General features: G+C 37.7%; 1 protein-coding gene across 1 annotated transcript; it reads left to right on the top strand.

Moving 5' to 3' along the window:
- The first annotated feature begins 238 nt into the window (after nt 1–238).
- Nucleotides 239–12361, top strand: LOC111340165 (uncharacterized). The gene is made up of 9 exons (XM_022946957.2): nt 239–774; nt 4942–5238; nt 5788–6197; nt 8010–8096; nt 8501–8956; nt 9072–9164; nt 9365–9523; nt 9900–10044; nt 10779–12361. Exons 1-9 carry the CDS (start codon nt 726–728, stop codon nt 10805–10807), a joined length of 1725 nt encoding a protein of 574 aa, XP_022802692.2. The 5' UTR covers nt 239–725; the 3' UTR covers nt 10808–12361.
- The last annotated feature ends 919 nt before the right edge of the window (nt 12362–13280 follow it).

Here is a 13280-nt window from a genome sequence, read left to right as displayed (position 1 = left end):
TGAAGCAGAGTAAGAGAAATATCAAAGTTGAAGTTCAGTCTTCAGCGCAGAAAATAAATGGAATCAAAGCTTCAGCCAAGTTTGTGGTTTTTTAGCTTTTCGACAGGAAGTTTCTAGAACTTGTTTGTTTCAGCGCGTGGAAAAAACCCCTTGACTGTTTGACCTCTATGTACGTAAGCAGTATAGAATCGTATGTAATTTGCCAATATCATGTTGAAGAAACAGTAAGTCACGCGACATTCGAAGCGATTTTACTGTGCTCTTGGAAACCTGTTAACTTGTGCGGCAGAACTTTATCCTACCCTGAGGGGTAGTGAGGGTGGAATGTATGACTTAGCATACATACTTTTCTTCGATTAGCTGATGACCTACGTTTTACACTATCACCGTAAAACAAGGTTTCTAGAGTTTACTTTCTTTACTGATCTTTCGAAATTTCAGAAATTTTGGTCTTTAGAAACGGATTTATTTTTTAAAGAAAACTGCATGCGCGGAACTTGTGGATGTATTTATACCGCTGACGTAACGTCCATAGTAACGCAAAGGCCAAGAGAGATCGAATCTATTGTTACATCTTTGCTAAACTTTTTTCCTGTTGCCGGAGAATCACCACCTCATAGGCTTGTCTTTTTGGACATTGAAGTCAATGTAGGAAGGTAACAGTCAGCGTCGAAAAGGTATTTGTCCAAAAGAAAAGCGGAGCTGTGGGTCCTCGGAAAATCAAGATGGCAAGTGCTTTGGAGACTACAAGTCCAAACTTGTCCTACCCAACTGGTAGGCAAACTTGATATCTTAATCATTCTCGATGTATTCATTCCCATTTAACGCATTTCAGTTAACAAAGGCCATGATAGTTGTAGAGGTGATAAGAATTAAGGTAAAGAGACGAGAAGTTTGTTTACGACTCTCGCTCAACGGATGCGGGAATCAAAACCGCGAAGTTCATTCACACAAACCAATTTGCAACCGCACGCAGTCATGTTCGAAGAAATTTTTGCGTTTTATGGATGAGTTTTGAGTTTTTTATCCTAATGAAGCAGCCCATTTTCCGGTTTTCAAATGTGGGTTAAAATTGGAAGCGTCTGAAATCCATAATAAACGCTTGTCGTTCGGCCTGGTTCCATTATTGCGGCGATGAACTTCACATTGGGCGCGAGTACTTAGGGCTTAAAAGACAGGAGGTTATTATTCCTTGTTTCGACTTAAATATCTAATAATCGTCAATTGTTTGTAGGGGCGCCTGTTTCGTATTAATGGCGATACTTTGATTAAATCGTTCAGTACAGATTCTTGCCCTCGTGTTTTACATTTCTATTTGCATATGGAAAATTATACATAACCCATCAGCTGTCTTTGGACAGAAAATCGTATGTTTTTCTTTTGCACATATCTTCATTTCTGTCTGTAAAGCTCATTTTATCATATTTTAACTTGGTTTGATGTTCTATTCCAGTGCAAGGTTAGATATTGTGTTTGTAATTGACTAATTTTACAACATTGTTTCATATGGTATTTGCTGGCGAAGCGTAAATTTGAAATGGCGAACAAATATCAAATTGGAATTAGTTCTACATACTTGATGCAAGAAAATTGTATCAGACACGAACCGTATTAGCCGTTTTTTCTTCCTGTCATAAATTTTCTAAGCTGTTAATTGAGTGAAAATTAAATTAAATTTCGGAAGTATATTTTGCAATTCTCGGTTTTTGCGTGACCTTGCGCCATGGGAAAGTTGTGTAGCTAATCTTTTGCTCTCCAGTTCCTGCCAAAACTAATCTAAATTTGGATCATGAATAGTGCTGTTGTGTAATGTTACGGAGAAAAAAAATATGCTGTGTTGTTTAAGATCTTATCGATAACAGAAGGAACCTCTTGAGTAAAAACTTTGAGTGTTTTTGACACGTTTCTTTAATAGAACTCAAGAGTAAACCACATTTGAATCAGGGAATATTTGATTGTTAATTTTGGCAAGTTCTATTGTTAAGTGACAATCCTTCTAACTACTAGAGCAAGTTACCCCCTACCAAGAAAGCCTTTTTTGTTCATTGACACCATGATTTCATGGTGAATTAACTTGTGCAATGGACTTTCTTTGTATTTAACTGTTTGTAATGTTTCTTAATAAGTTATGGGTATTGGACTGGTTGTCAAGCAACACCAGTAAACAGATTTGAAAACAAAATAACAAATTTATGAAATGCTCGTAGGCTTCCTGTTGATTAAACTAGACAATACTTGCCTTTGTTCTGGCAAAATCCATGTTCTCATGTCACAAGGTAAATACCTTTGTTAACTTTTCCCAAAAGTTGAATATTCAGCCATTGCAATGTTTGGACCCTTTCTCTCTCACAAGTGAAAAATGTTATTAATTTTTTAACCCTTAATCTGTCAAGCGCGGATTATTCCGCGCATATGACGTCATGGACAAAAATCGTTGTTTACATGAAGTAGAGTTCTCCCAGGTCGGCTATAAGCCTCGTTTTCATGTCTAAGGCTGTTTACGAACCTGCTGAAATTTTTTCACGAACTGGACTGTATTATTTCTCTTGAATTTGGTGTTTTTTCTTCAAGCCTTCGATTTAAATGTCCTGAAGGGTATTTAAAGATGGCGTAGGTAAAATTAGCTTTGCGTTTGAAGCCATAATTCAGTCATTTTTCGCTCAAATTTGGTAAAACTTTCTAAGAGCGATTTCAACATGGCGGCAAGACAAGCAAGAACATATACAGCAGAGGAAGTTGCTAGGATTGTCATGGATGTTCCCGAGGATAGCGATGTCTCTGACTTCGAGGGGGAAGAAGGAGATCAAGAAAGCAATATGGACGGGTCTAATACAGACTCTGACGAATCATACAATTCTGCGAGTGAAATAGAACATGAAGCTATTCCACCTTTGGAATCGGATGATAGTGAGAGTGATTTTCAGCGAAATGAAACAACAAATTCCACTAGAAGACGATCGAGTAGGGGAAGACCACGTGGCAGAGGAGCACGCGGAACTGCTGCACGAGGGGCAAGATCACGATCCCCTGCAAACCGACGTGATGAAGACAATTCAGCTATAAGGTGGGGAAATCGTGATGAGAATGTTGTTGTTTCATTTCCTGAATACAGGGGGCAGCACGGCCCTATTACTCTTCTGGAAGCTGACTCTGAGCCAGTAAATTTTTTTAGTCTTTTATTCCCTGAAGAACTCTGGGATATTTTAGTAGAACAAACAAATCTGTATGTTGCCCAGAAACAAAGAAAAACTTGGCTCTGTGACACAAATAAAGATGAGATGAAAGCATTTGTTGGTGCCCTTTATTTCATGGCTTTACACAGACTGCCCAATTTTGATCATTACTTTTCTCGGGATTGGGTATTTGCTGTTCCTGCAATGCAAAGTGTTTTTACCAGGAACCGATTCTGGCAACTGTGGCAGAATTTTCATTTGGCTGACAACACAAGGCAGCCTGCTCCTACTGATGATGCCAATGATAAGCTCTACAAGTTAAGGCCCATGATCAATGGAATGAAAGAAAAATTCGAGCATTCATACAATATTGGCCAGAAAGTTTGTGTTGATGAGCACATGGTAAAGGGAAAAGGGAGAAATCCTTTCAAACAGTACCTTCCCATGAAACCAATCAAAAGAGGTACAAAAATCTGGGAATTGGCTTGTTCGTGTTGTGGATACCTTTATGATTTCCAGGTGTACACAGGGAAATCTGGTGGAAATGCTGAAAAAGGTCTAGCACATCGGGTTGTTACTGACCTAGTTGCGCAACTTCAGGACAGAGGAACTGTATTGTACATTGACAATTTCTTTACCAGCATTCCCCTTTTGCAAGAGTTGAGTGAGCTATCAATCAGTGTTGTGGGAACAATAAGAAATAATCGAAAAAATTACCCAAAGGCTTTGCAGGGTAAAAACTTACTAAAACAAATGAAGCGTGGTGAATTTCATACTGTGGCATCTGAAACAACAGTTTGCACAGTGTGGAAAGATACCAAACATGTTTCTTTTTTATCAAATGTGCACTCTTCTCATGGCAATTGCACAATCACCAGAAAACTGAGAAGAGGTGAACAGGTAAATTTGCCCTGCTCGCCATGTGCAGTTGACTACAATAAGAACATGGGTGCTGTCGATCGACATGATCAAATGGTGCGCAATTATGCTATTGATCGCAAGTCCAGGAGATGGTGGGTGAGAATGTTTGTTAACTTTTTGGATGCAATTATGGTCAATGCATACATTGTGTACAAGGAAAATTTCCGAATTATGAACATGCCACCTCCACAAAAACCCCCAAAGCCATTGTCCCATGACAAATTTATGGCTGGTGTCATCCACAAGCTGATTGGAAATTTTTCTTGCCGACGTCAGCCTGGCCCAGCACCAGCCATGCCTCCCCCTCCATTTCATGGAAGGGACCATGATTCTGTCAATCTTGCTGACCTGGGGCTCCTGAAGTTTGGAAGATGTCACCACTGTTGCATTGGAGTGAAAGGAGCAAAGCGAAAGGAAACTGGCTTTGGCTGCAGATCTTGCATGAAACGTTTATGCCGTTCTGGTTGTCATGAAGAATACCACAGGCAGAACAATATCTTCTAAATATTGTCTAGAAGTACATTTTTGAAGAAACTTGTAAGATTTGTATTTTCCTTGCAAATTTCTGGTGTTTTCTGGTAATTTGTTTTGAAAAAGTAAGAAAATTTCCATAATTTATGCAAATGTATGGAATAAATAAGCATAATTTATGTAGAAAACGAGCATATCCTAGTCCATCCGATAGCACATTTTATTAGCTTTATTATGATATGTAATAAGTCATGATTGGTTAAAATCTCGAATTTTAATGATTTTTTTCTTAAAATACTCTTGAAATTTCTATAATTATTCAAAAAATTCTGACAGATTAAGGGTTAAATGAAGGAGCCACTGTCTTTTTTTCCAGGTGCTGAAGATGTCTTTGATCATGAAATAACATTGCTAGAGGTGAACGTAATGAGGCACTTATCATTGATGCGGTCTGGTTCACGGCGACCTCTCTCAGTAGATGATAGTGTTGCCGCAGAAGAATATTTGACCAACTCTCCTCGATTTAGGGACTCCGGCTTTTTCTCACCATTATCACAGTCATCCAGTTCATTTTCCAGTAGTGATCAAACTTGGATATCACCACCTCCTTCATTGTGGCATTGTAGTACACCAGAGCCTACAGCAAAGAAACAATTGTCTTTCTTCCCAGCAGGTACTGTGTGTGGAGAGTTTTAAGAAATATTGCAAATATTGTGTAAGCAATGTTGTGGTTAATTGAAATTTTGAATTTCTTTTTTGGTTCAGTGTAGTGCTAGAGCATCTTTCTTTTGCTGTTTAGGTAGTTTTGTACTTGTTGATAATTTTTATCTTTATATAGCAAGTTGGTCCTGAAGTAATTCAGAGCATACTAACAGGTACTTATTTAGTTGGGATTTTCCTGTACAGACTGTTTCCATGGTAACAGTCATAGCCCATCTATTTTTATTAGTGAAAGGCAGCAAGTTTAGAATATAGGAGTTTGGTCCAAGTTCCATATAAAAGACTACTTATACTAATCTGACTCACTCAAGCACTCCTGGGGTTAGTTACAAACCTCAGGTCACGCGCCAATATTCTCTAGTAATTGGCCCTCACACTTGTTTAGTTAAAAGTTATTACATGTAAGTGATTAAATATTGTAGTATAATGTGTGGTTACTCTAAGCTATAAGGAAGAAAAAAATTTATAGAAAGAATGCACCAACTTTGTGTATTTTGTCCAGCCCCATACCAGGGTGTTTCCTCTTACCCTTCCATGGAATCTATATTTGGTGACATACATGAAGATATTGGTGTATCTTGGAAAAAACTTGGACGTTATATGCTGAGAAGAGAATGCATTCTCGATAACATTGATGAAGATTTCAAGGGTGTTGGAGAGAAAGCATACCAGTTTCTTTTGAAATGGAAAGCAGAGGTTGGAGAAGCTGCTACTCCTCAAGAGCTGTTTTTAGCAGTGCTGCATATCAAACGCACAGATGTTGCCAAGAAGTTGATGACTTTGGTTCCTTCTCTTCAAATCTTGTCACATTTAGTGGTAGACAGTATTATTGGCAGTGACAGCATCCTATATAACTGGAAGGAAGAACCAGAGAATTTCAAAGTGGAGAGGGTGTTGAGTGAAGATAAAAAGGTAATGATGTCAAAAGAATTGCAATCAAATAATGAAGTGGTTAATATGATTGGTTCATCAAATACTGATAGTATTCACCCCAGTTCTTCATAAGTTACAAGAGCTCATAAAAGGCTACTATGCAGTCTCTTTTTTTTTTTTTGATGGAGACATTCAGAGGTTTCTTGTTGCTTAACATGATTCTCTTGCTATCACATTTCTCACTGAGAACTTTTGAAGAACAACTTAGCTTTGTGCAAAAGCATCAGAGTTCAATTTGACTTATTTGCTGCACTCTCAATAAAAGCAGTCAAATGGTCTTGTTTTGTGGTTTTATGATTTGAGGCATTTCATTCCTCCTTAAGGTGGTTGAACACAGTTTTCGTACGCGCTTTTGCTGATGCAATTCAGCACGTGCACAAGGATTGCAAAAGACAAACATGCCGTTAATAGAGCGGTCATTTTATTTACTCAACACGTATCTGCACTATCTGTGCTATTTTTCTCTATAATTGGCGCAGTGTATTGAGGGCTTTAGTCTTTTATTATAAAGACATGTTAGAAAAGTTAATGGCAGAAAGAACCCAGCAATTCTCAGCTTTTCCACTGTTACCGACAGAACCCAGTCAAATGCAGCACATGCTTAGTAAGTAAAAAAATTGCAATTGAATAGAAAATTGCTTTCTCGGAAATATCCTTATTTCTTGAGAACCACTTAAATATTAGAATTTCACGAAATTTGGTAGGCAAATACTTTAGGAAGTAAGTAACTGGAGTATTGAAAAAAATTAACTTTTAACAAAGGAAATTCTAGATAATCGAGTGAACTTTCAACAAGGGATGATTAAAGATCTCTCTGTTAAGTTGTTAGCAAAATGGTGTTAACTTGTGAGTATCGTTACAAGCTCGTTGTATGCAAATTCTAAAGAAAATCTAATGACTAGATTTTCTACAAACAAACAAAACCAATTTTAAAGGCCTGTTTATATTTATTCATGTCACCATGGCAATGACGCATATGCTAGGCAACTATCAAAAAAGCAGCATTTGTGTTGTTAACTTGCTTGCAGCCAGTTTTGGCGACTGAGAGATCAAGGTTTTCAGAGAAAATGATGAAAGAAACACAGGTATCAAAAACTGTCTTCAGCCACCTTAAAATGTTTCCAAATGAGCTTGCATTCTTTAAATACTTTGGTTTACAATGTCGACCCTTATATACCATCCCAAAGTAAGATGTAAGTGACTTCCTAACCCTAACCCTATCACTCCCAGAGGTGACCAAAGTGCAATTTCTCTCAACAATATCAATACCTTATCAATTAAAGAGGTGATGAGAAGGAAGAGAAAAATCAACAGGGAGATGGCTTGGTTGATGTAACACCAATTTTCTCAATGCCAAAATTATAAGAAATGTAATGGAAAGCAGAGAGGAGAATTAATATGGAGATGTTGAGAGTGACAGGGTTAATGTGGGTCCTTGGGATATTTTGTGAAACCACATTAACCCATTAACTCCCAGAAGTGATTAACATGTCACTTATCTCTGTAATATCCATAGTTTATCCTCCAACCAGGAAATGAGAATACTCAGACTTGTCATGTACATGTAGACGTTGTTATTCTGATCTAACACTAAAATTCTTGTAACTAATTTATAAGATGTGTAGCAGCTTTGAGAGGAAAGTTAACAATCAGATCTTAGGAGTTAAGAAGTTAATTCATGTTAATTAATTGAATGCAGTAGTTTGGATGTAGGTAAGATTTGAATGCTTGCAATATCTGAATGAAGTTGGTTCTAATATAGGCATTGTTTTTCTTTTGACCTCTATCCAGGTTCTTGTGTGTTCAAGCACAGTGACATCCCAAAGGTTGGTCCTTAAACAAGAAGAAGGTCAAGTGAAGGCTTATGCTGTGAGAAAGGTGAGGCCAACATACTTTGTATAGTGTGCATATACATTTTGTACTAATTAAATGAAAGCTACTGATTCTGTGAGGCAAAGTGGGTGTTAAAGACTGTAAAATGACATTGAGTCTTAAAAAATTAAACTTTTTTAGCATTGTCAGAAACAAGTTTTTGGTAACGATTTAATCATTCACAAAGTGGCATAAAGGTATTTCGATTTCAGATATCACTGTGTTTTACAATCCCTCCTTAGTTCCCAGCCATTAGTAGCTTGATTACTAGTATTCTCTGTTCATAACCAGGCAATGTAACCTTGAACAGTGTAGGGATATGATCTGTGTGGTAAGATTCCTTTATGAGATTGGCAGCATAGCAATTAACTGAATTTTTTGCTTGTGATTCCCTTTTTACTGTTCAACAGTGCATAGATTGTCAGGCACTGAGTAGACAAAGCCAGCGTTTACGTAAAACTGAAGAATTCCTCAAAGACTTGCAAATGAAGCAAAAGATGATACAAGATCTGCTTGGTGTCATCAAACAACTCCAGAACCACTTGCTGAATCAGCACCAGTACATCTCTGGACAAAATTTCAGCTGTCAGAACTGTGGACAGTACACGATGAAACAAGACCTTGTTCAAAAAGAGTTAACTCTTTTACATCATGAACTGGAAAGGATGAGCCAAAACAGAAGCAGGCGAATCTCATTCAGTGGTATTCCCTCTGAGAGAATCTACAACTTGGCAACTAGGACTTATACTGTCTGCGAAGAGCATAGGGAAATGCACTTGCGTAGTAAGAGACGGCAAAGCATGTGTCAGCATTCTGAGGAAACAATTGACTCTGATGAGAATGATCACATTGAAGGACCATTGCTAGTAAGATCGCTTTTTTTATAGTTTTTAAAACAATGTTGATTGCACTGGAACCAAGGGTACGCTTTGATTTTTTTCATTACCTCCAAACTTACTGTGTACTTTTCTTACCCTGCAGTGTGCATTAAATGTGATAATCGGTATTGGTAGAAGGCGAAAAGTTACTCAGTCTTTGATAACCAAGAAAACCACTAGTGGGACAAAGAAAAAGGTATTTACAAATGAATTGACCATTCATAGTTATTAATTAGCCATTCATTGTTTAGGTTATTGCATTTATTATTGTTTTTTATTATTTTCTTTGTTTTTGCACTTCATCATGCAAAAGTGATTTCTAAATGGTATTTCAGTCCTGAAGGTGTAGTAATGTCAGATTAACATTTGATGGTAATTTCTGTAATTTCTCTGTAGCTAACAAAGGCCAACAGTAATCCTATTTCCTCATCATCATCATCATCGTCATCGCCATCGCCATTCTCAAGACAAAGCTACTTACTAGCGCAAGAAAATCCCATAATGATGCCAAGTTTTGTTCGCTCACCTGACTGGTCCGGTGTCCCAGCATTTAAGGTTAGTTAAGGTGGGTTGCGTGAGTGGAGCTTTTTGTGTTTGCCAGAAACACATTGCAAAATGTAAGGAGTGGATGTGTAGGGTGACATTAGATGCTTTACTGTGTGATTTTGGTAATAATAATATTGGCGGTGTTTTATTTTTTTTTTAATGAGTTATAATGTACAAATTTCTTTTACATATTCGATTGCTTGAGGTTGAAATAAGGTGTGGTCTCATCAATGACACTGGCTATTAATCCTCCTGTCCCTATTTCAGTATTAAAACTGGGAGAAGCTTGGTGAAGTACAAATATAAATATTATATGGCTTGTGTAACTCAACGTTAACTGATTTTAATGAGTTTAATTGAAAGCTTGTTGGCCGTCTTTCCACAGCTGTCATCTGACTTCAAGAGTCCAGTCTCTAGTGGGAACTCTGGGCAGCAGGATCAACTCGACCACAGAAAAGCATATCCAGACCTTGCGGTTCCTTCATGTAGCGATGATCATGATGAGTTGCTTCCTCTGAAGTGGCATAATGGTGAGTATTTCTGGAGGAATTGTTTATTTTAAAATTTTTCCCTTAAGTTTATAGATTCACTGTGATTATTTTATGAGAGAAATTACTAGTCTATCTGAACTTGGATTAGCAATAGTTTGATTGGGTAGCCTGCTTGTTGATCATCCAGGTGTAACTTGAACCATGCGTAATCATAGGGTATAAGAAAGGCAGGTTTGGGTTCCTACTTACACTGTCTTTGCTCTGGTCAAATTTGAGGAAATAAACATAGAGAATAATTATTGATAGTGTGGAGCTATCAGAAGAATTTTTTTTTGGTCATAGTTTCTCATCTGCTCAGTAATATGTCGTTTTGCATGCTGTCAATAGTTCTACAGAGATTTTTTCTATGACTTCCATCATGTATGCCAGGTTTTAGGTATACTGTAATAACTAAGAAGAAATTTCTCATTTTAAACACCTTTCATGTATGACACCAAAAAACGTTTTCAAAAGGCGTTTGCAGTAAAAGGTGCGACCTCAAGGGTCAGATGTACATTATTATCATCGTTAGATGCAATTGGCTAATGATGGAAGCCATCCAAGCTTTCTCAGAAGAAAAGGGAAATCACAGATTAAACTGAAAGAGATTTCCCGTGAATAATGAGAATGGGTCTCATCGTTCATGGGTCAACGGTTTTGAAATCAAATACATGTACTACAGGAAAAAAAATTTTTTCTGTTCATACTGATGGATTGTTTGGATCATGTTTCAGATCCAGAATCAGAAGAGATGATTATTTAGGTGACTCATGGAAGGAAGAGCTCTGTCGTCAGCTGTGAAATTTCACGCTCCCTATGTATAATATCTACATGGATAGTCAACTGACGTACATATCTTTGTTTTTATTGGTTATGATATGTAAGGTTATGTAGTAAATGTCTGTTGTAGATATTTGTTTCATTAGTTAAGGTAGTGTTCTTCTGTTGTATATGAAGATTTTCATTAGTTTTGTAGCAAAAGTTACTTGAATCTTTTGTAGGAACTTAGAAATATCTTTATTACGCCCTATTTTGTGTCGCTAGTGCAGTAGATAGCAAATTTGTTCTTATAGGGGCACTAGTGAACTGAAAGAACGATAGTAGCAGTAGCAGTAGCAGTAGTAATGACTGTAAAGTTTTATATTTATGGAACGGCAAAACATACTTAAATCTGTTCGTTAAACAAACCAATCCAAAATAATTTGAATTTTACCGTAATTTTTAATTGTACATGTATTTGTGTAATTCCTCCAATTTAAGTGAGCACTCACCAGAACATTATCCTACTCAAGAGAGACTTTTAAATGCACTTTCAACCGCTAACCTGTACTTGCAGTCTCAGAAAAGTTTTACCACGCTGGGTTGAACCCAGCGATCCCGCAGGCGGTCAAGTTGATGTGATCTAGCAGTACGAGTTATTCACTAAATGTTTTTGCTATTATTTCGTGAAAGCGTAGAAATTGATGATAATGTTTCATTTTCACATATTCCGTGCAATTTAGTACCCATCGTCCAGGAGAATGGTAGTAATAAGTTCCAAGCTCCCAGATTGTGCAATAACTGACATGAATTAACCTAAATTATGTTTTTAAGTTTTAAAATTATGTTTGAACGTTCTGAAAGCGAAAAGAAATTACTTGTAGCGCTATAACGATTGTTCAGTATTTCTGGGAAGCTAAGGTGTAGTTTAGCGTAAAATTCCTGTGAAACAGGATTTATTTATTATCCTTTCTCTCTCTTCTTCTCTAACCGCCTCCCGGTTAGCTCAATTAGTTAGAGCGCCGGACTGTTGAGCGGAAGGTCGAGGGTTCGAGCCCCGACCGGACCAACTCTCAAGCTCTTAAAATAACTGAGGTGAATGTGCTACCTTTCTATAATATCATTGTAGTCTTCTCGGATAAGGGCGAATAAACCGTAGGTCCCGTCTCCTGCATCTGTTAATTAGTTAACTTGGTTAGGCAGGAGACGTTAAAAAACCTACTCACGAGATTACTGTGATGTGGTCTGGCCTGTTTATTGAAAATTTGGGGCATCTGTTAGATTTGCCTTTATTCATTGTAAACTGCTACAAGCAGTCTGGTAAAGTCTCCCGCACAGTGTTGTAAGAATGGCCCTGAAAAGCTCTATGGAGAGTGGTCAATTAATCTATGTATGTTGGTATTCAAATTTAACAAATGATGTACTTGTCACTTTGATTAAGTCAAGGAATTAGTTTTCTAGTTAGAATCTGGCACGAGAGGCAGGTCCTCGCTAGCACATTCTTATTGTGATTATTATGATTATTATTATCATTTTTTGATAAAACAGTTGAAAAATTTGTTTGTTGTAACTTAATTGGGTAGTGTAATTTCTACCCTGGGTATTGTTATTAATGACAGATAATGACAATGAGGTGTGGAGAATCACTCCTCTGGCCTGGGACAAGCCCAAGACCAGGCAAAGATAGGGGCTGAGAGGATCAAGCACGAGGGAGGGTAGGTTGCCAAGCTCTGCACTTTTGCGGCCTCGCGTAGAGTGATGGGGTGGAGCACGTGTAACCTCTTTTAGAGTCACATTTGCATAATCCCCAGGGTTTTGATTACCAATGCAAATCGAGTTTGCAAGGGAAATGTTGCAGAAAGCATTCGGAACGCGCGGTGTTAAGTGTGCAGTGTTCAGCTGTTGGAAGCCTGGTACCCAGTTTTATCTTACCCAGGCTCCTTAGGTATACTCGCGCCCCCCACGCCCATGTGTGCTCCTTGCGTGTAATCCTCGCGTGAGAAGATTGCCTCGGGAATATTCTTGGGATTGGGTTGAGTGCAGTGGTGATCCTGTTATTAATAACCCAGTGCTTGTGACTTCTTTGAAAACAAACCAACAAACAAACGACCTAAAAAATCTTAGGCATAAATTGATGACAATTATTTATTTCACTGAGATGTATGAAGTTAGAACTAGAATCGGTAGGGAAAAGGTTGCTAATATTTAACGCATGGTTGGTTGTGTTTCCGTTTGGAAACTACTCGAACATCTTTTTCACAGTTGTATTTGCATTTTAGCTGAATCTTCAACTTGTGTATTTTAGAAAGACACTCAAATTCATGATTACCCTTGCAATCGCGTAATACGGAAATTACTTCACTTTATCCGCATTGCAGTTGCATTCAGACTTCTGCTCGGCTTCGTCTGAGTTTCCCATGCACTGTAACCAGCTGTCTATAAACATAACAGGCACGAGAAAATCGAGGAGAACAGAA

This window comes from Stylophora pistillata, chromosome 3 (assembly GCF_964205215.1).
Source record: "Stylophora pistillata chromosome 3, jaStyPist1.2, whole genome shotgun sequence".
Taxonomy (NCBI): domain Eukaryota; kingdom Metazoa; phylum Cnidaria; class Anthozoa; order Scleractinia; family Pocilloporidae; genus Stylophora; species Stylophora pistillata.
This window is presented reverse-complemented; position numbering and strand designations above follow the sequence as displayed.